General features: G+C 45.4%; 1 protein-coding gene across 1 annotated transcript; it reads left to right on the forward strand.

Annotated features, from left to right (window-relative positions):
- Positions 1–950: 950 nt before the first annotated feature.
- LOC144737837 (uncharacterized) lies at positions 951–26,366 on the forward strand. Its single transcript, XM_078620711.1, has 5 exons — positions 951–1,547; positions 4,574–4,852; positions 9,906–10,489; positions 20,749–21,272; positions 25,549–26,366. The coding sequence occupies exons 1-5, from the start codon at positions 951–953 to the stop codon at positions 26,364–26,366; spliced, it is 2,802 nt and encodes a 933-aa protein (XP_078476837.1).
- The last annotated feature ends 5 nt before the right edge of the window (positions 26,367–26,371 follow it).

Below are 26,371 nucleotides of genomic sequence, written 5' to 3' on the forward strand. Positions count from 1 at the left end.
CTTGCCCAAAACGACTGATTGCCAGCTTAACAGCCTAGCCTGTAAACCACCATTGGTGATAGTGTTGTTTGAGAGCAGCTATTAAAGTCGCTGCAGCAAACGAGGTGGTGGCTGGCCAAACCATGCCTCATGTTTGTCTCCGGAGTGATGACGGATACAAACCAGACCAAGTGGAGACCATGTACCAGATCGGATTTTGGTTACTGATGTTAGAGTGATTGTATTGCAAGTGTGGTCACTACGCGTCTGTACGTGCTCACTCCCGAAGCTCAGCGATTTTTGGCAACGCCACGGGGCTGCATTCACTTTAAATCGAGTACAATGGAGGGCATGGGGAATGTATTTTTCCAGCGCTAATACCATTTATTCAAAATAAGCGCACAATTACACACTGAGGTGCACTTACATATTCATGCATGAAGCACAATGTGCACATTACCCTTCGGTATGTTAATAGACATGCATTTGAACCTTCCAAAATTAACAATCGAATGCAAATATCCAGAAAGACAAAGGATTGGATCCTAGGGGGGGAGTTATAAGGCGGCTCAGAAGCAGAGCTCAATGCCATTTCGAGAGAGAACTTGATGAGGTTGGACGCTCGACTCGTTGCTCTGCTGATCGCCCTTCAACCGCGAGACAACGCAGCCTGGCGAGCACAATTGCTGTGTCGACAGTTAGGCGACTTTGCGTCGGGAGAGTTCGTGGCGACATCTTCAGACGGGTTCCAGACATCGATATACCGTGAATCTCCAAGTAAGTGTCTATTTTCGCGGATAAACTATTAAACGTGTTCGTCGTCAAATTTACGGGATTTTTTTGCGTCTCGGTTAGATGCGAGTGTCGTTCTTGTTTTAGCAGTTAACAAAATCCAAAACTCAACGCTAAACATCCTTTCGGCCGAAAGCGTACTTTTGACTCCATAACACTGCTGCTGTTTCTACGCTCACATGGACAAGAGACTCTCTCCACAGCCCCACGCACACGGAGGCAAGAAGCTATTCAATTGCTCTCTGTGTAGAAAGGCATTTTCACGGCCATCAAGTCTTAAGAGACACCAGAGAACACACACGGGTGAGAAGCCATTCCTGTGCCCTGTGTGTGGGAAGATATTTGCACACTCCTCAACTCTTCAAGACCATCAGAGAACACACACGGGAGAGAAGCCATTCCTGTGCTCTGTGTGTGGAAAGGCATTTGCACACTCGTCAACTCTTCAAGACCATCAGAGAACGCACACGGGCGAGAAGCCATTCCTGTGCCCTGTGTGTGGCAAGACATTTACAAAGTCATCAGATCTTCAGAGTCATCAGAGAACACACACGGGTGAGAAGCCATTCCTGTGCCCTGTGTGTGGGAAGGCACTTGCACACTCGTCAACTCTTCAAGACCATCAGAGAACACACACGGGAGAGAAGCCATTCCTGTGCCCTGTGTGTGGGAAGGCATTTGCACAGTCATCACATCTTCAGAGTCATCAGAGAACACACACGGACGAGAAGCCATTCCTGTGCTCTGTGTGTGGGAGAGCATTTGCACGGTCATCAGCCATGAACAGGCACCAGAAGGTCCACAATGATAGTAAACTGAAATCAAAAGCTGAAATTCAAGGTGCTGCAATGAGTCCTGAAGAAGTTTCCACCTTCGATCCCATGCAGTTGGATCCCGAGAAATGGCTGGATGTAATGGAGTGGCTCGAGAGTCAACCAGAGAGCTCGGGGTGACTGAAAAAATATTATGTCATGTGGTTATACCTTTTAATCCGTATCGAGTACTTTTGTGTGTAATTTTGACCATTTTAGTTTTACAGTTTTTGTGAGTTTAATTACGTGCACAGTGGTGGTTTGTAATGTTATCGGATTACTTGCCGAAGTGGTGTGATGAGCACTGGTTGTGAGAGGGTTCAATTGTAGTCGTTAAGTGTTCCTGTTGAGCTAAAGTTGGAATGCCTCTCTAGGTACATCTTTACTCAACATTTTAAACGATTTTTTTCAAGTACATAGCTTTTTTTATTGGTATTAATGGCCTTTAGATAGCCTATGTCAGGATGTACATTGATGACTCGTTCGTTGGATATTTGTCCTTGACTTCAACATAGACGCACAGTGAACAAACGTGGTGAACTAATAAGGAAATCATGGGGAATGAAACTTTAACGCTTTGGTATTCCTGGAACGGAAATGGTTTGCATTGTACTGGAAATGTAATAAATATTCCCTTCGAGTTTTGACGTGAAATTATTGCAGTTGTATAAAAACGTATTTTTAACAAATGTTTGTCCAGTCTTTATTTTATAATGTTCCTAGCAAAAACATGTTAAGAGAATTTCAGGTGGAGGATCTCCATCACACAAGTGTGCCCTTAACCGGCAGCATCTTGGCTGTCTACCCGATTAACACGTGTACCTAGATAGACAAATACTAAAAACAGACGTTAGTAGCAGTTAGAAGAAATCAACACCTAGCACCTTCAACTATACACATTATACATCCAACTCGTAAATGGAGCGGTATATGACAGCCTTCGCTGCTGTCGACGGGGCCAAGCAGCGAGTGTTTAACGCCATTGTTTCAGAATCCGTGTCATCACCCGATCACAGCGCCTTACCCAAACTGCATCTCCCCAACAAGGCAGCCTTCCCTATGCTGTGTATTTTAGCAGTTTATTTACGGACGCACTTGAAGATAACAATTCGTCTAGAAAAGGCAGGCGACTTGTTCTACCAACAGGATTTCAAATTTCTACCGAAAGAAGTATGAGTTCATTCATGAGTAGTATTTACTAAGCCCCGATGGCACTAACCTACACACAGTTATGATTAAGCAAAGTAAACATTAGTCGCTCATCCCAGCTCAGACATGATCATAGCAAATATTTCAAAATCCGTGTCGGGTCCCACGAGAACAGGGCACGTCCACAAACTCTCAAATTATAAACTCACATTGCATACTCTAACATTATAAACTCTAACAATATAACCTTTAAACTATGAGCTATACATTGCAACGCTTTAAAATAACACTACAAACTAGTGTTATAGTAAACTATAATGTTGTGAACTCTAACAATATAAGCTATGTGCGATAGATTATAACGCTATAAAATTACATCATAAACTAGTGTTACAGATTAGAACACCGTACATTGAAGTGTGATTTTCGACTCTCATTCGAATTCTTAGCTTCACACCGTGATCCTCTAAGAATCACACTATGAGTATGTAACATGTCTGTATGTAATATGCATGAATGTAATATGTCTGTATGTAACATGTATGCATGTAAAATGTATGTATGTAATATGGACGTGCGAAACAAGGGTGGAATATGTGAAACGACTACAAACAGCTGGGCAGCAGAATCGGAAGTAGCTGCGTCGCCCTGGAAATGTGATGTTGCTGCTGTTGTTGTCGCTGCTGTTGTTGCTGCTGTAGTTGCTTCTGTTGCTGTGATATACGCAGGGAGGTGGTGTTCCGTGATGGGATGACGCATTTGATTAAAGCCTCTGACCAAACTCACCCGATCGACGCCCTTGATCGTCGCATTTGATCAACTCTGATATTGTAGACTCTCACATGTTAAGCTCTATCATAGTGAAACATTATATTATAACCTATGAACTACAACCTATCCATTGTAAAGCTGTAAAAATTAACCCGTAAAAACTAAGTTTTTCACTATAAATCCTTTATATGCGTGGCGGCTAGAGTCCTCTCGTCCTCTGGCTTGAGATTGCTGCAACCTAGGGGTCAGATGATTGCCTGCCACCATTAAGCAATTGGTAATTAAATATAATTTATTTTTTCCTTAAAAGTGTACAATGTTGGAAAAAAAATTTTCAGGAAACTAAATTGTCACGCACAACGAGTCTGTGTGCAAAATGTCAGCTCGATTGGATCACGGGAAGTGGGTTAAAGAACGACTGAAAGATTTGAACGGTCGTAAGCGTGCAAGCAAGCAAGCAAGTGAACTTAATATAAAGGATTTAAAAATTAACCCGTAAAAACAAAGTTTTTCACTATAAATCCTTTATATGCGTGGCGGCTAGAGTCCTCTCGTCCTCTGGCTTGAGATGGCTGTCACTTATGGGTCAGATGATTGCTTGCCACCATTAAGCAATTGGTAATGACATTTAAAAAAAAATTCCTAAAAAGTGTAAAATTTTGGAGAAAAAAAATTCACGAAAATTAATTGTCATGCACAACGAGTCTGTGTGCAAAATGTCAGCTCGATTGGATCACGGGAAGTGGGTAAAAAGACGACTGAAATATTTGCATAGTCGTAAGCGCGCAAGCAAGCAAGTGAACTTAATATAAAGGATTTAAAAAAGAATATTACCTATTGGGTTTCACTCCCTCGTCGAGAAGGCCGCTCTCTTCCTTTTCTAAAGTTACATGCTAATTTCTCTGCATTCATTTATTCAAAATAAGCGCACAATTACACACTGAGATGCACTTACATATTCATGCATGAAGCACAATGGGCACATTACCCTCCGGTATGTTAATATACATGCATATTGTACCTTCCAAAATTAACAATCGAATACAAATATCCTGGGGGCATTTGCAAAGTCATCACATCTTCATAGTCACCAGAAAACACACACGGGCGAGAAGCCATTCCTGTGCCCTGTGTGTGGGAAGAAATTTGCAAACTCATCACATCTTCAGATTCATCAGAGAACACACACGGGCGAGAAGCCGTTCTTGTGCTCTGTATGTGGGAAGGCATTTGCACACTCGTCAACTCTTCAAGACCATCAGAGAACACACAGGGGCGATAAGCCATTCCTGTGCCCTGTGTGTGGGAAGGCATTTTCACAGTCGTCAAATCTTAACACGCATCAGAAGGTCCACAATGATAAGAAACTGAAATCAAAAGCTGAAGTTCAAGGTGCTACAATGAGTCCTGAAAAATGTTCCACCTTCGATCCCATGCAGTTGGATCCCGAGAGATGGCTGGATGTAATGGAGTGGCTCGACGATCAAACCGAGAGTCAGGGATGAATGAACAAATATTACGTCAGGTAATATTTGTTAGTTTTACCGTTTTTGTGAGAGTTTAATGACGTGCACAATGTTGGTTTGTAATGTTATCGGATTACTTGCCGAAGTGGCGTGATGAGCAGTGGTTGTGATATTATTCAATTCCGGACAATATTGTAGTGTTTAAGTCTTCCTGTTGAGCTAAAGTTGGAATGCATCTTTAGTTAGATCTTTTCTCAACATTTTTAACGGGTTTTTTTCAAGCATATAGCTTTTTTTGGTTGGTATTAATCGACTTTAGATAACCGATTTAAGGATGTACATTGATGACGCGTTCGTTGGATATATGGCCTTGACTTCAACATAGATGTACAGTGAACAAATGTGGTGAACTAATAAGGAAATAATGGGGAATGATACTTTAACGCGTTGGTATTCCTGGAACGGATATGGTTTGCGTTGTATTGTAACTGTTTGAACATAGGACATAATACATTCGGTTCGAGTTTTGACTTAAAAATGATTGCAGATGAATAAAAACGTTTTTTAACAAATGTGTGTCCGTTTATTTATTCATATCAACAACGTGTTTTAAGCGAGTTTCAGGTGGAGGATCTTCGTCACACATCTGCCCTTAACCGGCAGCATCTTGGCTGTCTCCCCATTAACATGTGTTCCTGGAGGGAAAAGGGCCCCATTATTAATCGTTCATCAACGTACCAGTCCCTAATCCCTAAGTATGTCGGGGATAAACTGTACTTTATAACATGTAAACTGTAATACTAAAAACGATAACACTAAACATTAAACGATTATAAACCAGTGTTTAATTTATAACCATATAAACGGAGGTAAGGTATTATAATACCATTAGAATCACAGCGTGGTCGTATAAGAATCAGGCACAAACCCATTATAAACTCATGAGATTATGAATCGTTACAATTATTATAACAATCACAAATTGTGACAAAGCGAAATTCCCACATGCAAAACACCACGCTCACGTGACGAATTATTAAACAAACTGCAACACTCAAGTGACAGAACTCAACAAATAAACGCCGCAATAAAAAAAACAACATCAATGCACACATCCTAAAAACAGACAACACACGCACGTTCGTAGCTGTTAGAAGAAGACAACACCTAGCACCTTCAACTATACACATTATACAGCCCCAAAGAGCAAACTCGTAAATGGGGCGGTATATGACAGCCTTCGCTGCTGTCGACGGGGCCAAGCAGCGAGTGTTTAACTCCATTGTTTGAGAATCCGTGTCATCACCCGGCCACAGTGCCTTAGCCAAACTACATCTCCCAAACAAGGCATATGCTTCGATTTAAAGCTTTCGTGACTGCAGGGATTCATCTTCTTGGTTCTTTCGGTAAAGTCACGTAGAAGGGAAGTAATAAAATAATAAAAATAAAACATAATAAAACACTCAGTGGGCTCACATGACATTGACTTCTCCAAGACGGAGGTTCTCTGCAAGCCATCTGGCTATCATGAGAGATTCGTTCATGAGGCGATCCACATATACAAACACAGAGACAATTTTAACCGAGAAGATGGATTCAGGCTTAGCAATCATTGGAAGGACGTAATAAACCATTTCGATACACATTAGGGTGAGTTGAATAATACATAGTGTTATATTAAAATGTATAAAGTATAGGGTGGTTTACAGCAACACAGTTTATAATTTAATGTTGGGTTTATCTATGGCAGTATATAGTACTGTATATGCTAAGAGAATAAAGTTTAGATGGAAGTATATTATATACTTCTTACGACGTAGAATTGTAATTTATTATTTGTTGTTAGTAACTCAGCTTATTGTAGAGTATAGTAAGTATCAGTTTATATTTTAGTTTTTTATGTAGTTTTTTTACTTTGGTTTTCTACATGGTTGTTTGGTAAATGCAGCTACATATCATTAACATTCCTTTCCTTTATTAACGCTGTTCATTGCGCCCCCCCGTGGTGCTGTTGATCCTGCATAATGCATGGGCATAATGGGACTTTCAAACCCCTCCGCCCACCTCCTACGCATTGCCCATTGGTATGCTAAATTCCTCTTCATATGCACATTCTTTTGTTAAGGCGCTCCTCCTCGCTACACCTATATAAGCTCCTAGCTTGATAATGTCTCATTCTTCGCCTGAGGACGGCTGCTTGCGTTGTGGCCGAAACGTTCGTGAGAATTGTTTTATTATGTTTTATTTTTATTATTTTATTACTTCCCTTCTACGTGACTTTACCGAAAGAACCAAGAAGAAGGCATATGCTGTGTATTTTAGCAGTATATTTACGGACGCACTTGAAGATAACAATTCGTCTAGAAAAGGCAGGCGACTTGTTCTACCAACACTATTTCAAATTTCTATCCAAAAGAAGTATGAGTTCATTCATGAGTAGTATTCACTAAGCCCTGATTGCACTAACCTACACACAGTTATGATTAATCAAAGTAAACATTAGTCGCTCATCCCAGCTCAAACATGATCATACCAATTATTTCCAAATCCGTGTCGGGTCCCACGAGAATAGGGCACGTCCACAAACTCTCAAATTGTAAACTCACATTGCATACTCTAACATTATAACCTCTAAGAATATAACCTTTAAACTATGAGCTATACATTTCAACGCTTTAAAATAACACTACAAACTAGTGTCATAGTAAACTATAATGTTGTGAACTCGTATTACAGATTAGAACACCGTACATTGAATTGTGATATTCGAATCTCATTCGAATTCTTAGCTTCACACTCGTGAGTATGTAACATGTATGTAATATGCATGAATGTAATGTCTGTATGTAACATGTATGCATGTAATATGGACGTGCGACCCAAGGGTGGGATATGTGAAACGGAAGGTGCAGGATCAGGATGGGATTAAAATTATTTGAATAACACTTTGGTGGTATTAATATCAAGCTGTCCACTAATGGATGAATGTTCCATCTAAATGGAATCAAATAACAATATTCAGTATGAATATGTAAAATAATCGCACAAACCCAATATTAGCCCGTGAAATAATGAATCATTACAATTGCAATGACTCCGGACTCACACTGCAGAGGGTTATTTTATTTAGCCTTTAACGCGGTTTCAGACCCCAGGCGTCACGATATAGCAACGACGACGACGAGACAGCAACCAGCCAAAACAGCCCCAAACCTCGTTCCTCCCCCTCTCTCATTCTCGGCGTGAACCTCCGCCCACACTTGGTCTCGCCTTTCCTTCTCGAACTCTCTCTTTCTTGTCCCTTAGTTGATGCACTGTCTTTAGATCACCCACCTCTATGACCTCTACCTGACCCCGCCATGGGCGGAGCAACTTGGGGGACATACAGATATGTATGTAAATTATCTGTTCAATCGAACCGGGGGTCGGATATGTGAACTGTGGGGGGGGGGGGGGGGGTACAGGGCAAGAATCGCATTCAATTTTTAGAATAACAATATGGTCGTATTAGCATTTTAATGGACTTTAATATATGTTACGTGCAAATGCAAATCGTTAGTCGTAAATGCGAGGGAGGGGTTAAGAGGTGCACGTTAAATCCAGCGTTAACATTTATTTTAGCATCATATTTAAGGACACTGTTGTTGATAAGAATTCGTCTGGACATGGCACGTGCCTTGTTCTACTAGATCAACCAAAATTAGTACAACATTAGTACAATGTCGGTTATTCAGGAGTGTGATTTCATTCATGAGTAGTATTCACAGAGCCCCGATGACACTAACCTACCTAAAGTTATGGTTAAACAAAGTAATCTTGAGTGACTTAATTCTCAGCTCAGACATGATCATCGCAATCATTTCCAAAGACGTGTGGGGTCCTGCAAGAGCAGGTCCCGACTACAAACAGCTTGGCAGCAGAATCGGAAGTAGCTGCGCCGCCCTCGAAATGTGATGTTGCTGCTGTTGTTGTCGCTGCTGTTGTTGCTGCTGTAGTTGCTTCTGTTGCTGTTATATACGCAGGGAGGTGGTGTTCCGTGATGGGATGACGCCTTTGATCAAAGACTGATCAAACTTAACCAATTGACGCCCTTGATCGTCGCATTTGATCAACTCTGATATTGTAGACTCTCACATCTTAAGCGCTATCATAGTGAAACATAATATTATAACCTATGAACTACAACCTATCCATTGTAACGCTGTAAAAGAATATTACCCATTGGGTTTCACTCCCTCGTCGAGAAGGCCGCTCTCTTCCTTTTCTAAAGTTACATGCTAATTTCTCTGCATTCACTTTAAATCGAGGACAATGTTTTTCCATTTATTCAAAATAAGCGCACAATTACACACTGAGATGCACTTACATATTCATGCATGAAGCACAATGGGCACATTACAATTCGGTATGTTAATAGACATGCGGATTGTACCTTCCAAAATGAACAATCGAATGCAAATATCCTGAAAGACAAAGGATACGGATCCTAGGGGGGGAGTTCTAAGGCGGCTCAGAAGCAGAGCTCGATGCCATTTCCAGAGGGAACTTGATGAGGTTGGACGCTCGACTCGTCGCTCTGCTGATCGCCCTTCAACCGCCAGACAACGCAGCCTGGCGAGCACAATTGCTGTGTCGACAGTTAGGCGACTTTGCGTCGGGAGAGTTCGTGGCGACATCTTCAGACGGGTTCCAGACATCGATATACCGTGAATCTCCTAGTAAGTGTCTATTTTCGTGGATAAACTCTTAAACGTGTTCGTCGTCAAATTAGCGGGAATTTTTTGCCTCTCGTTTAGACACGAGCGTCGTTCTTGTTTTAGCAGTTAACAAAATCCAAAACTCAACGCTAAACATCCTTGCGGCCGATAGCGTACTTTTGACTCGATAACACCGCTGCTGTTACTACGCTCACATGGAGCAGAGACGCTCTCCACAGCCCCACGTACACGGAGGCAAGAAGCCATTCAATTGCTCTGTGTGCGGGAAGTCCTTTTCACGACCATCACTTCTTCAGAGACACCAGAGAACACACAAGGGCGAGAAGCCATTCCTGTGCCCTGTGTGTGGGAAGACATTTGCACACTCATCAACTCTTCAAGACCATCAGAGAACACACACGGGAGAGAAGCCATTCCTGTGCTCTGTGTGTGGAAAGGCATTTGCACACTCGTCAACTCTTCAAGACCATCAGAGAACGCACACGGGCGAGAAGCCATTCCTGTGCCCTGTGTGTGGCAAGACATTTACAAAGTCATCACATCTTCAGAGTCATCAGAGAACACACACTGGTGAGAAGCCATTCCTGTGCCCTGTGTGTGGGAAGGCATTTGCACACTCGTCAACTCTTCAAGACCATCAGAGAACACACACGGGAGAGAAGCCATTCCTGTGCCCTGTGTGTGGGAAGGCATTTTCACACTCGTCAACTCTTCAAAACCATCAGAGAACACACACTGGTGAGAAGCCATTCCCGTGCTCTGTGTGTGGGAAGGCATTTGCACGGTCATCAACCATGAACAAGCATCAGAAGGTCCACAATGATAGGAAACTGAAATCAAAAGCTGAAATTCAAGGTGCTGCAATGAGTCCTGAAGAAGTTTCCACCTTCGATCCCATGCAGTTGGATCCCGAGAGATGGCTGGATGTAATGGAGTGGCTCGAGAGTCAACCAGAGAGCTCGGGGTGACTGAAAAAATATTATGTCATGTGGTTATACCTATTAATCCGTATCGAGTATTTTTGTGTGTAATTTTAGCCATTTTAGTTTTACAGTTTTTGTGAGTTTAATGACGTGCACAGTTGTGGTTTGTAATGTTATCGGATTACTTGCCGAAGTGGTGTAATGAGCACTGGTTGTGAGAGGGTTCAATTGTAGTCGTTAAGTGTTCCTGTTGTGCTAAAGTTAGAATGCATCTGTAGGTACATCTTTGCTCAATATTTTAAATATTTTTTTGTCAAGTGTACAGCTTTTTTTGATTGGTATTAATCGATTTTAGATAGCTGATTTCAGGATGTACATTGATGACGCGTTCGTTGGATATATGGCCTTGACTTCAACATAGACGCACAGTGAACAAATGTGGTGAACTAATAAGGAAATCATGGGGAATGATACTTTAACGCTTTGGTATTCCTGGAACGGATATGGTTTGCATTGTACTGGAAATGTGTGAACATAGGACATAATAAATATCTCCTTCGAGTTTTGACGTAAAAATGATTGCAGATGAATAAAAACGTATTTTTAACAAATGTTTGTCCGGTCTTTATTTTATAATGTTCCTATGTCAAGAGAATTTCAGGTGGAGGATCTCCGTCACACAAGTGTGCCCTTAACTGGCAGCATCTTGGCTGTCTACACGATTAACACGTGTTCCTTGAGGGGAAAGATCCCCGTAGTTAATCGTTCATCAACGTAACAGTCCCTAATCCTGAAGTATGTCGGGGATAAACTGTACTCTATAACATGTAAACTGTAATACTATAAACGATAACACTAAACATTAAACGATTATAAACTAGTGTTTAATTTATAACTATGTAAACGTAGGTAAGGTATTACAATATCATTAGAAGAACACTGGTTGTATAAGAATCGCACTCTGCTCATATGTATGTATAGTGTACTGCTAGATGTCATCGAAAAACAAAAGACGGAATATATTTATATAAATACACGCACAAACCCATTATAAACTCATGACATTATGAATCGTTACAATTATTATGACAATCACAAATTGTGACAAAGCGAAATTCCCACAAGCAAAACACCACGCTCACGTGACGAATTCTTAAACAAACTGCAACACTCAAGTGACAGAACGCCGCAATAAAAACAACATCAATGGACAAATCGTAAAAACAGACAACACAGGCACGTTAATAGCTGTTAGAAGAAGACAACACATAACACCTTCAACTATACACATCATACAGCCAACTCGTAAATGGGGCGGTATATGACAGCCTTCGCTGCTGTCGACGGGGCCAAGCAGCGAGTGTTTAACTCCATTGTTTCAGAATCCGTGTCATCACCCGGCGACAACGACTTAGCCAAACTACATCTCCCCAACAAGGCAGCCTTCCCTATGCTGTGTATTTTAGCACTATATTTACGGACGCACTTGAAGATAACAATTCGTCTAGAAAAGGCAGGCGACTTGTTCTACCAACAGGATTTCAATTTAAATCCGAAAGAAGTATGAGTGCATTCATGAGTAGTATTCACTAAGCCCCGATGGCACTAACCTACACACAGTTATGATTAATCAAAGTAAACATTAGTCGCTCATCCCAGCTCAAACATGATCATACCAATTATTTCCAAATCCGTGTCGGGTCCCACGAGAATAGGGCACGTCCACAAACTCTCAAATTGTAAACTCACATTGCATACTCTATCATTATAACCTCTAAGAATATAACCTTTAAACTATGAGCTATACATTTCAACGCTTTAAAATAACACTACAAACTAGTGTCATAGTAAACTATAATGTTGTGAACTCGTATTACAGATTAGAACACCGTACATTGAATTGTGATATTCGAATCTCATTCGAATTCTTAGCTTCACACTCGTGAGTATGTAACATGTATGTAATATGCATGAATGTAATGTCTGTATGTAACATGTGTAATGCGGGCGAAAGCGACCTTCCGGATGTGACGTCACGAGGAGGCGGAGCCAGGTGACGTGGGTGAAAGGTAGGGGGTCCTTAAGCGGGTAAACCGGAAGGAGAAGTCAGTCGGGGTGTGAATGGAAAGGTGTGGGGCCACGCGGGCGTACGAGCCGAGGGGGCACCGTCAGAAGCGGGAGCCAACCCTGGGAACAGTAGGGAGCTACTGGGAGGTGTAAAGCTGCAGATAGAGATAGGCAGTAAGGCTGTGTGTGAGGGGCAGCGGGGTGGCTGCCAAGAGTCGCAGGAGCGACGAGAAGGCGAGACAGCACGAGGCTGTCAGAGCTGCAGCAGGAACAGCCAAGGGAGCTGTGTGAGAGTACAGCAGCGGAGCTGCTGTGGGGCTGCAAGAGCGACAGAAACAGCAGATGGACCGATGCGGAGGCCTTGGAAGTGTTGCCGACTCTACTGGACGACGAATCTGTTCGATTTTTCCGTTCCATAACGGCCGATAAGAAGAAGACTTTATGTGGAGTTTTTGAGGAAATGGCCGACGCCTATGAGCCACCTGACGACGCGCATCGGCGATTCGCTCAACGACAACGAGCACCCGAAGAATCGCCCGTGGCGTTCAGGGGTGCGGTGTTGGAGCTGGCCATGGCAGCATATCCTGACACGCCACAGGATCTGCTCGAGCCTCTCATATTGGGAAAAATGCTGGAGCTGTCTCGGGATCTGGGGATCCCCATGCCTGTGTGTGGGCATGAGAAGCTCACGTCCCGGGCGGCAGCAAAGTGTCTGGATGCGCAGTTTAATCTCCGTCGCTGGAAGCAAGTGGCGGCATGGACGGGTGGGCCCGTCAAGGAAGGAGGCGCGATGGGGTGGGACCCCACAAGGGCGATCTATGTGCCGGATGAGCGGGGTCCACAGGAGCTGATGGCTGCCTCCTCTCCGTGGTCGGGACGCGGAAGGCCGGGGCCGCGCGCTACGCCATCGGGACGGGGCCGCCGGGATGCAAGACCTGCGCTTCGGCGCAACGAGGCCGATTGCTTCCGCTGCGGCCATAGGGGCCATTACGCCAAAGATTGCTGGGCCCGCTTCCCAGGTCCGCCGCAGCAGGAGCCCACAACACCGGACAAGCCGACCAAGGAACCTCCGAAACAGGCATGTCGGCACGCACCAGACACTCGGCAAGGCTTTACACCTCACCCACCACCCTTGTTGCGCGATCCTATTGTTGTTGTTAAAGAAAGGCCATCGACGGGGCCTTGTCATTCAGTTACGCAGTGGCGCAAATTGGCACGGAGAGTTGTCGCGGCCGCTACGGGTTCGTCCACTGTGCCGGGATCCATACAAGGTGTGGACGTGCGCATTTTGGTCGACTCTGGAGCGTCTGCGACTATTATATCGGATGTCATTTTCCATCTGTTGGGCATTCCGCCGGGGGCTGTGCGTCCGGTTTATGGGTCTTGCGTCGCTGCGAACGGGGGTAGTATGGGTATCGTGGGCCAGGTGGATGCTAAGATATCTATAGGGGATGTGTCGGCTTCGGGCGTTGTGTTAATATCGAGATCTTTGGCGGTTCCTTGCTTACTAGGCACGGATTTTTTGGCTAAGATGCCCATTTTGATTAAAATCAATGAGAATTGTATTGAATTGCCGGGGGGCCGTCGAATCTCGTTTCTGCCGTCGCCCTGGGGGCGACCTGCTTCGGCCGTACAGGTGCAGGCGCTGTCCGTCGCATCTGTGGACATCCCACCTGGTTCACAGATGCTTATACCCTTGCGGTATCGGAAGCCCCTGCCCAATCGGCTAGGAGCACAAGGGGTCTTGTTGTCACCATCCGCCACGATAACAACGGGATTGGCGTTAGTTGGGGCACAGACCATCGTCCGGCCGGATCAATTACCGGTTTTACAGGTGCTTAATGCGGGGGTGGAAAACATCCGTGTTCCGGCCGGTACGGTTGTGGCACATGCCACTACGGCGTTTGCGACGCGCGATTGTCCGCATCGCCGGGGAGTGGTCGCTGGTGTTTCCGAGCCAAGGGGTTCGGATAATCGTTGGATCGCTACCTTATGTGATGAAAATTCTTCCCTGTCCGTGGGGCAACGTGATGCGCTGCGTAAATTGTTGCTGACGTATTCGGATGTGTTCAGCTCCGACGATTTGGATTTGGGACGCACATCGTTACTTTCCCATCACATTGAGATGGGCGACGCTGCCCCTATTCGGTTAAATTCGCATCGGATGAGTCCAGCGGAGCGAGAACACGTTCGGGGGGCGGTGGAAGACATGTTGGCTGCGGACATTATATCGCCATCTAACAGCCCATGGGGCGCTCCTGTGGTCTTGGTTAAGAAAAAGGATGGCAACTTGCGATTTTGTGTCGATTTCCGGAAATTGAATAAGATATCGGTGGCAGATGCGTACCCCCTGCCGCGTATGGACGACTCCCTTGACGCATTGTCGGGGGCTAAGTTCTTTTCCACACTGGACCTCTCTTCGGGATTTTGGCAGCTTCCCCTTGACGAGTCCTCACGGGAGAAAACCGCATTCCGTACGCCGCAGGGGTTATTTCAATTCAACTGCCTCCCGATGGGATTGAATGCGGCCCCTGCTACATTTCAAAGATTGATGGAGCTCGTTTTGACGGGGTTGCAGTGGGAGACGTGTCTTATATATTTGGACGATATTATTGTGTTCAGCCGCACATTTGAGGAACATTTAACGCGGCTGGAGACAGTGTTCACGAGGATGCGCTCTGCCAATTTGAAATTCAAACCAAAGAAATGCCACCTACTGCAACGGTCCGTCCGTTATTTGGGGCACATTGTGAGTGCAGAGGGGGTGTCCACGGATCCGGAAAAGACGGCGTGTGTCCGGGATTGGCCGACTCCGGCCTCTGTGGGGGATGTTCGGCGCTTTTTGGGATTTGCCTCGTATTACCGAAGATTTGTGCCGGGGTTTGCGACGATTGCGAGGCCCTTGCATCTCCTTACGGGTAAAGGACGGAAATTTGTTTGGGGAGAGCCGGAAGAGGCGGCCTTTCGGAGTCTGCGTGATCTATTGGCTACGGCCCCGACATTGGATTATCCCGATTTTGATCGCCCTTTCATTCTTGATACGGACGCGAGTGACACAGGTATTGGGGCGGTATTATCACAGTCTAAAGGGGGCGTAGAGCGCGTCGTGGCGTATGGTAGCCGAGTCTTGTCGCCTGAGGAAACACGCTACTGTGTCACTCGTAGAGAACTTTTGGCGGTTGTTTTTTTCCTACGGCAATTTCGACCGTACCTTTACGGTCGTTCTTTTATTGTGCGTACGGATCATGCGGCCTTGCAATATGCACTTAAAATGGACCAGCCATCGGGACAGTGGGCACGTTGGTTGGACACGCTGCAGGAATTTTCCTTCCAAATTCAACATCGGAAGGGAGTGCGCCATGCGAACGCTGACGCACTTTCCAGATTACCAGGGCGCGCCCCTTGTAAATGTGCGTTGGGGACGCATAGGTGTTCGCCGATTCTGAACCCCCCTCAGCCACTTACGTTGGCCGTCGGGAAGTCGGATACTCCGATGGAACCGGGACCGACTGATGGGGTTTTGAATCTGCCGCGGTCTGTCTGGATTCGGGAACAGATGATGGACGAGTCCTTGTTGTCCATGCGGAAGCGGTCTATGAGGGACAATGGGAGTCCGAGTTCAGCTGTGGGGCCGCGAACCGCTCTCCGAGATGGTCTGCTTATGTGGCAAGAAAGGTTCCAGGAAAGCTGGCGTGTGGTGGTACCAACGTCCTTGCGATTTGAGTTGATTAGAACTCTCCATTGTGACACACTATTGCATTTAGGGGTGCAGAAGACCTTGTTGACGTTACAACGTCATTATTTTTGGCACGGCATGGCGACAGATGTCGTAGGGCATGTGCGCGCGTGCCCTGAATGCGCCCGGCGTAAGCCGCCTAAACATCCTTACGTGCCGCCTCTCCAGTCGATTCAGGTGTCTCGAGTCAATGAATTGGTGGCACTGGACATATTGGGACCCTTCCCACCATCGGCGAGGGGAAATAAATATTTGCTGGTAGGGGTTGAGTATCTCTCCCATTGGCCGATGGCCTGGCCGTTGCCCGATCAGTCGGCCGCGGCCATCACCGACGCCTTTTTGTTTGGGTACATTATGGACAAGGGGGCGCCGGAGAGACTCCTCACGGACCAGGGCCGAAATTTCTCTTCTAAATTATTGGCTGAAGTGTGCGCAGGCCTTGGGACTAAGAAAATACGGACATCTCCATACCATCCGCAGACGGATGGTATGGTTGAGCGGCTGAACAGGACATTGTCTGCCATGCTTTGCCATACTGTGAGTGAACAGCAATCGGATTGGGATCTGCACATCCCCGGAGTGCTTTCGGCGTACAGGATGACGCCCCATGCGGCTACAGGGTATTCGCCGTTTTACCTTATGTATGGTCGGGAAAACGTGCCTCCGGTGGATGTGCAATTGGGTACTGGGGTGAAGGGACCTCGTAAACCACTCCCTGAATACATTCAGGACACGGTTCGCCGGGTTACGGAGGCGCGGGAAAACGCACGCGTGGCTACAGCCAAAGCCCAGGCCCGGAATGAGCGGTATGCTCGGCGGTCTGAGGGGGAGTGCCCCTGGAAGGTGGGAGACCTGGCCTGGCTCCATTGCCCGCAGGTGCGGCCGGGGACCTCTCCTAAATTGCACAAACCTTGGCATGGTCCTGTGCGCCTCATTGAGGTTCCCAATCCACAGTCGGCGCGCGTTCAGTTTGGTTCTCGCCGTTGGTTTGTTCATACGTCGCGGTTGAAACCATATGTTGCTCCCCTACGTGATGCGTCATCTCCCAATACTGCCTTGCCGGGGTCTGTTGCTGCCGACTCTCCCCTGCCTGCGTCCACTGATCTTGCTCGAGCGCCTGTCGTACCTGTTCCAGACAGGCCGACCGTGACACCGCGGGGGAGGAGTGGGCCTGTTCGGAGGGCGCCTGCCAGGGCTGCGGTACCTTCAAGCCCGGCGACCCTTCCGACCCCGCTGCAGGCGCATTCGCGGAATACGACCAAGACTGATTCGTCAGGGACACGAGATGTCGGTGGACTTCCAATCGCAGCAGGGGAATTACCCCCTGTCATTTCTCGTGTTCCATCGCGTCCCCGTTCTACAAGTGGGCCGCCGACCGTCCGGGACGGGCCGGCGACCCGCACTCGTTCCAAATCGCTTACGTTTCGTTAATTGTATGTTGTTATTGTTCTTGTTCTTGCCATCGTATTTATCGCATGCTTTTGTACGTTCGTCGATGTTACTTGTGTGTTGTTCTTGTTGTTATATTGCATGCTTAGTGTCCTTTAAGGGGGAAGGTCGGTTCACCGCATTACGCTTTGGTGTTGTTCAGCCGAGGTCGGCTGGGTTTTTTCTATGGGGGAGGGTGGTGTAATGCGGGCGAAAGCGACCTTCCGGATGTGACGTCACGAGGAGGCGGAGCCAGGTGACGTGGGTGAAAGGTAGGGGGTCCTTAAGCGGGTAAACCGGAAGGAGAAGTCAGTCGGGGTGTGAATGGAAAGGTGTGGGGCCACGCGGGCGTACGAGCCGAGGGGGCACCGTCAGAAGCGGGAGCCAACCCTGGGAACAGTAGGGAGCTACTGGGAGGTGTAAAGCTGCAGATAGAGATAGGCAGTAAGGCTGTGTGTGAGGGGCAGCGGGGTGGCTGCCAAGAGTCGCAGGAGCGACGAGAAGGCGAGACAGCACGAGGCTGTCAGAGCTGCAGCAGGAACAGCCAAGGGAGCTGTGTGAGAGTACAGCAGCGGAGCTGCTGTGGGGCTGCAAGAGCGACAGAAACAGCAGCGGGGCTGCTGATGTGGACTGGAGTGACATCGGAACCAGCACAGAGAGAATAAGAGAGACAGCCGTGTGGGAACGCAGTACGGACCGAATAAAGGACACTGAGCCAGAGATCGTGGTCAAGTCTTTTATTACACATGTATGCATGTAATATGGACGTGCGACCCAAGGGTGGGATATGTGAAACGGAAGGTGCAGGATCAGGATGGGATTAAAATTATTTGAATAACACTTTGGTGGTATTAATATCAAGCTGTCCACTAATGGATGAATGTTCCATCTAAATGGAATCAAATAACAATATTCAGTATGAATATGTAAAATAATCGCACAAACCCAATATTAGCCCGTGAAATAATGAATCATTACAATTGCAATGACTCCGGACTCACACTGCAGAGGGTTATTTTATTTAGCCTTTAACGCGGTTTCAGACCCCAGGCGTCACGATATAGCAACGACGACGACGAGACAGCAACCAGCCAAAACAGCCCCAAACCTCGTTCCTCCCCCTCTCTCATTCTCGGCGTGAACCTCCGCCCACACTTGGTCTCGCCTTTCCTTCTCGAACTCTCTCTTTCTTGTCCCTTAGTTGATGCACTGTCTTTAGATCACCCACCTCTATGACCTCTACCTGACCCCGCCATGGGCGGAGCAACTTGGGGAACATACAGATATTTATGTAAATTATCTGTTCAATCGAACCGGGGGTCGGATATGTGAACTGTGGGGGGGGGGGGGTACAGGGCAAGAATCGCATTCAATTTTTAGAATAACAATATGGTCGTATTAGCATTTTAATGGACTTTAATATATGTTACGTGCAAATGCAAATCGTTAGTCGTAAATGCGAGGGAGGGGTTAAGAGGTGCACGTTAAATCCAGCGTTAACATTTATTTTAGCATCATATTTAAGGACACTGTTGTTGATAAGAATTCGTCTGGACATGGCACGTGCCTTGTTCTACTAGATCAACCAAAATTAGTACAACATTAGTACAATGTCGGTTATTCAGGAGTGTGATTTCATTCATGAGTAGTATTCACAGAGCCCCGATGACACTAACCTACCTAAAGTTATGGTTAAACAAAGTAATCTTGAGTGACTTAATTCTCAGCTCAGACATGATCATCGCAATCATTTCCAAAGACGTGTGGGGTCCTGCAAGAGCAGGTCCCGACTACAAACAGCTTGGCAGCAGAATCGGAAGTAGCTGCGCCGCCCTCGAAATGTGATGTTGCTGCTGTTGTTGTCGCTGCTGTTGTTGCTGCTGTAGTTGCTTCTGTTGCTGTTATATACGCAGGGAGGTGGTGTTCCGTGATGGGATGACGCCTTTGATCAAAGACTGATCAAACTTAACCAATTGACGCCCTTGATCGTCGCATTTGATCAACTCTGATATTGTAGACTCTCACATCTTAAGCGCTATCATAGTGAAACATAATATTATAACCTATGAACTACAACCTATCCATTGTAACGCTGTAAAAGAATATTACCCATTGGGTTTCACTCCCTCGTCGAGAAGGCCGCTCTCTTCCTTTTCTAAAGTTACATGCTAATTTATCTGCATTCACTTTAAATCGAGGACAATGTTTTTCCATTTATTCAAAATAAGCGCACAATTACACACTGAGATGCACTTACATATTCATGCATGAAGCACAATGGGCACATTACAATTCGGTATGTTAATAGACATGCGGATTGTACCTTCCAAAATGAACAATCGAATGCAAATATCCTGAAAGACAAAGGATACGGATCCTAGGGGGGGAGTTATAAGGCGGCTCAGAAGCAGAGCTCGATGCCATTTCCAGAGGGAACTTGATGAGGTTGGACGCTCGACTCGTCGCTCTGCTGATCGCCCTTCAACCGCCAGACAACGCAGCCTGGCGAGCACAATTGCTGTGTCGACAGTTAGGCGACTTTGCGTCGGGAGAGTTCGTGGCGACATCTTCAGACGGGTTCCAGACATCGATATACCGTGAATCTCCTAGTAAGTGTCTATTTTCGTGGATAAACTCTTAAACGTGTTCGTCGTCAAATTAGCGGGAATTTTTTGCCTCTCGTTTAGACACGAGCGTCGTTCTTGTTTTAGCAGTTAACAAAATCCAAAACTCAACGCTAAACATCCTTGCGGCCGATAGCGTACTTTTGACTCGATAACACCGCTGCTGTTACTACGCTCACATGGAGCAGAGACGCTCTCCACAGCCCCACGTACACGGAGGCAAGAAGCCATTCAATTGCTCTGTGTGCGGGAAGTCCTTTTCACGACCATCACTTCTTCAGAGACACCAGAGAACACACAAGGGCGAGAAGCCATTCCTGTGCCCTGTGTGTGGGAAGACATTTGCACACTCATCAACTCTTCAAGACCATCAGAGAACACACACGGGAGAGAAGCCATTCCTGTGCTCTGTGTGTGGAAAGGCATTTGCACACTCGTCAACTCTTCAAGACCATCAGAGAACGCACACGGGCGAGAAGCCATTCCTGTGCCCTGTGTGTGGCAAGACATTTACAAAGTCATCACATCTTCAGAGTCATCAGAGAACACACACGGGTGAGAAGCCATTCCTGTGCCATGTGTGTGGGAAGGCATTTGCACACTCGTCAACTCTTCAAGACCATCAGAGAACACACACGGGAGAGAAGCCATTCCTGTGCCCTGTGTGTGGGAAGGCATTTGCACAGTCATCACATCTTCAGAGTCATCAGAGAACACACACGGGTGAGAAGCCATTCCTGTGCCCTGTGTGTGGGAAGGCATTTTCACACTCGTCAACTCTTCAAAACCATCAGAGAACACACACTGGTGAGAAGCCATTCCCGTGCTCTGTGTGTGGGAAGGCATTTGCACGGTCATCAACCATGAACAAGCATCAGAAGGTCCACAATGATAGGAAACTGAAATCAAAAGCTGAAATTCAAGGTGCTGCAATGAGTCCTGAAGAAGTTTCCACCTTCGATCCCATGCAGTTGGATCCCGAGAGATGGCTGGATGTAATGGAGTGGCTCGAGAGTCAACCAGAGAGCTCGGGGTGACTGAAAAAATATTATGTCATGTGGTTATACCTATTAATCCGTATCGAGTATTTTTGTGTGTAATTTTAGCCATTTTAGTTTTACAGTTTTTGTGAGTTTAATGACGTGCACAGTTGTGGTTTGTAATGTTATCGGATTACTTGCCGAAGTGGTGTAATGAGCACTGGTTGTGAGAGGGTTCAATTGTAGTCGTTAAGTGTTCCTGTTGTGCTAAAGTTAGAATGCATCTGTAGGTACATCTTTGCTCAATATTTTAAAAAAATTTTTGTCAAGTGTACAGCTTTTTTTGATTGGTATTAATCGATTTTAGATAGCTGATTTCAGGATGTACATTGATGACGCGTTCGTTGGATATATGGCCTTGACTTCAACATAGACGCACAGTGAACAAATGTGGTGAACTAATAAGGAAATCATGGAGAATGATACTTTAACGCTTTGGTATTCCTGGAACGGATATGGTTTGCATTGTACTGGAAATGTGTGAACATAGGACATAATAAATATCTCCTTCGAGTTTTGACGTAAAATTGATTGCAGATGAATAAAAACGTATTTTTAACAAATGTTTGTCCGGTCTTTATTTTATAATGTTCCTATGTCAAGAGAATTTCAGGTGGAGGATCTCCGTCACACAAGTGTGCCCTTAACTGGCAGCATCTTGGCTGTCTACACGATTAACACGTGTTCCTTGAGGGGAAAGGTCCCCGTAGTTAATCGTTCATCAACGTAACAGTCCCTAATCCTGAAGTATGTCGGGGATAAACTGTACTCTATAACATGTAAACTGTAATACTATAAACGATAACACTAAACATTAAACGATTATAAACTAGTGTTTAATTTATAACTATGTAAACGTAGGTAAGGTATTACAATATCATTAGAAGAACACTGGTTGTATAAGAATCGCACTCTGCTCATATGTATGTATAGTGTACTGCTAGATGTCATCGAAAAACAAAAGACGGAATATATTTATATAAATACACGCACAAACCCATTATAAACTCATGACATTATGAATCGTTACAATTATTATGACAATCACAAATTGTGACAAAGCGAAATTCCCACAAGCAAAACACCACGCTCACGTGACGAATTCTTAAACAAACTGCAACACTCAAGTGACAGAACGCCGCAATAAAAACAACATCAATGGACAAATCGCAAAAATAGACAACACAGGCACGTTAATAGCTGTTAGAAGAAGACAACACATAACACCTTCAACTATACACATCATACAGCCAACTCGTAAATGGGGCGGTATATGACAGCCTTCGCTGCTGTCGACGGGGCCAAGCAGCGAGTGTTTAACTCCATTGTTTCAGAATCCGTGTCATCACCCGGCGACAACGACTTAGCCAAACTACATCTCCCCAACAAGGCAGCCTTCCCTATGCTGTGTATTTTAGCACTATATTTACGGACGCACTTGAAGATAACAATTCGTCTAGAAAAGGCAGGCGACTTGTTCTACCAACAGGATTTCAATTTAAATCCGAAAGAAGTATGAGTGCATTCATGAGTAGTATTCACTAAGCCCCGATGGCACTAACCTACACACAGTTATGATTAATCAAAGTAAACATTAGTCGCTCATCCCAGCTCAAACATGATCATACCAATTATTTCCAAATCCGTGTCGGGTCCCACGAGAATAGGGCACGTCCACAAACTCTCAAATTGTAAACTCACATTGCATACTCTAACATTATAACCTCTAAGAATATAACCTTTAAACTATGAGCTATACATTTCAACGCTTTAAAATAACACTACAAACTAGTGTTATAGTAAACTATAATGTTGTGAACTCGTATTACAGATTAGAACACCGTACATTGAATTGTGATATTCGAATCTCATTCGAATTCTTAGCTTCACACTCGTGAGTATGTAACATGTATGTAATATGCATGAATGTAATGTCTGTATGTAACATGTATGCATGTAATATGGACGTGCGAACCAAGGGTGGGATATGTGAAACGGAAGGTGCAGGATCAGGATGGGATTAAAATTATTTGAATAACACTTTGGTGGTATTAATATCACGCTGTCCACTAATGGATGAATGTTCCATCTAAATGGAATCAAATAACAATATTCAGTATGAATATGTAAAATAATCGCACAAACCCAATATTAGCCCGTGAAATAATGAATCATTACAATTGCAATGACTCCGGACTCACACTGCAGAGGGTTATTTTATTTAGCCTTTAACGCGGTTTCAGACCCCAGGCGTCACGATATAGCAACGACGACGACGAGACAGCAACCAGCCAAAACAGCCCCAAACCTCGTTCCTCCCCCTCTCTCATTCTCGGCGTGAACCTCCGCCCACACTTGGTCTCGCCTTTCCTTCTCGAACTCTCTCTTTCTTGTCCCTTAGTTGATGCACTGTCTTTAGATCACCCACTTCTATGACCTCTACCTGACCCCGCCATGGGCGGAGCAACTTGGGGGACATACAGATATGTATGTAAATTATCTGTTCAATCGAACCGGGGGTCGGATATGTGAACTGTGGGGGGGGGGGGGTACAGGGCAAGAATCGCATTCAATTTTTAGAATAACAATATGGTCGTATTAGCATTTTAATGGACTTTAATATATGTTACGTGCAAATGCAAATCATTAGTCGTAAATGCGAGGGAGGGGTTAAGAGGTGCACGTTAAATCCAGCGTTAACATTTATTTTAGCATCATATTTAAGGACACTGTTGTTGATAAGAATTCGTCTGGACATGGCACGTGCCTTGTTCTACTAGATCAACCAAAATTAGTACAACATTAGTACAATGTCGGTTATTCAGGAGTGTGATTTCATTCATGAGTAGTATTCACAGAGCCCCGATGACACTAACCTACCTAAAGTTATGGTTAAACAAAGTAATCTTGAGTGACTTAATTCTCAGCTCAGACATGATCATCGCAATCATTTCCAAAGACGTGTGGGGTCCTGCAAGAGCAGGTCCCGACTACAAACAGCTTGGCAGCAGAATCGGAAGTAGCTGCGCCGCCCTCGAAATGTGATGTTGCTGCTGTTGTTGTCGCTGCTGTTGTTGCTGCTGTAGTTGCTTCTGTTGCTGTTATATACGCAGGGAGGTGGTGTTCCGTGATGGGATGCACCCTTTGATCAAAGACTGATCAAACTTAACCAATTGACGCCCTTGATCGTCGCATTTGATCAACTCTGATATTGTAGACTCTCACATCTTAAGCGCTATCATAGTGAAACATAATATTATAACCTATGAACTACAACCTATCCATTGTAACGCTGTAAAAGAATATTACCCATTGGGTTTCACTCCCTCGTCGAGAAGGCCGCTCTCTTCCTTTTCTAAAGTTACATGCTAATTTCTCTGCATTCACTTTAAATCGAGGACAATGTTTTTCCATTTATTCAAAATAAGCGCACAATTACACACTGAGATGCACTTACATATTCATGCATGAAGCACAATGGGCACATTACAATTCGGTATGTTAATAGACATGCGGATTGTACCTTCCAAAATGAACAATCGAATGCAAATATCCTGAAAGACAAAGGATACGGATCCTAGGGGGGGAGTTATAAGGCGGCTCAGAAGCAGAGCTCGATGCCATTTCCAGAGGGAACTTGATGAGGTTGGACGCTCGACTCGTCGCTCTGCTGATCGCCCTTCAACCGCCAGACAACGCAGCCTGGCGAGCACAATTGCTGTGTCGACAGTTAGGCGACTTTGCGTCGGGAGAGTTCGTGGCGACATCTTCAGACGGGTTCCAGACATCGATATACCGTGAATCTCCTAGTAAGTGTCTATTTTCGTGGATAAACTCTTAAACGTGTTCGTCGTCAAATTAGCGGGAATTTTTTGCCTCTCGTTTAGACACGAGCGTCGTTCTTGTTTTAGCAGTTAACAAAATCCAAAACTCAACGCTAAACATCCTTGCGGCCGATAGCGTACTTTTGACTCGATAACACCGCTGCTGTTACTACGCTCACATGGAGCAGAGACGCTCTCCACAGCCCCACGTACACGGAGGCAAGAAGCCATTCAATTGCTCTGTGTGCGGGAAGTCCTTTTCACGACCATCACTTCTTCAGAGACACCAGAGAACACACAAGGGCGAGAAGCCATTCCTGTGCCCTGTGTGTGGGAAGACATTTGCACACTCATCAACTCTTCAAGACCATCAGAGAACACACACGGGAGAGAAGCCATTCCTGTGCTCTGTGTGTGGAAAGGCATTTGCACACTCGTCAACTCTTCAAGACCATCAGAGAACGCACACGGGCGAGAAGCCATTCCTGTGCCCTGTGTGTGGCAAGACATTTACAAAGTCATCACATCTTCAGAGTCATCAGAGAACACACACGGGTGAGAAGCCATTCCTGTGCCCTGTGTGTGGGAAGGCATTTGCACACTCGTCAACTCTTCAAGACCATCAGAGAACACACACGGGAGAGAAGCCATTCCTGTGCCCTGTGTGTGGGAAGGCATTTGCACAGTCATCACATCTTCAGAGTCATCAGAGAACACACACGGGTGAGAAGCCATTCCTGTGCCCTGTGTGTGGGAAGGCATTTTCACACTCGTCAACTCTTCAAAACCATCAGAGAACACACACTGGTGAGAAGCCATTCCCGTGCTCTGTGTGTGGGAAGGCATTTGCACGGTCATCAACCATGAACAAGCATCAGAAGGTCCACAATGATAGGAAACTGAAATCAAAAGCTGAAATTCAAGGTGCTGCAATGAGTCCTGAAGAAGTTTCCACCTTCGATCCCATGCAGTTGGATCCCGAGAGATGGCTGGATGTAATGGAGTGGCTCGAGAGTCAACCAGAGAGCTCGGGGTGACTGAA

This window comes from Lampetra planeri, chromosome 74 (assembly GCF_965212315.1).
Source record: "Lampetra planeri chromosome 74, kcLamPlan1.2.h2, whole genome shotgun sequence".
In the NCBI taxonomy this organism is placed as follows: domain Eukaryota; kingdom Metazoa; phylum Chordata; class Hyperoartia; order Petromyzontiformes; family Petromyzontidae; genus Lampetra; species Lampetra planeri.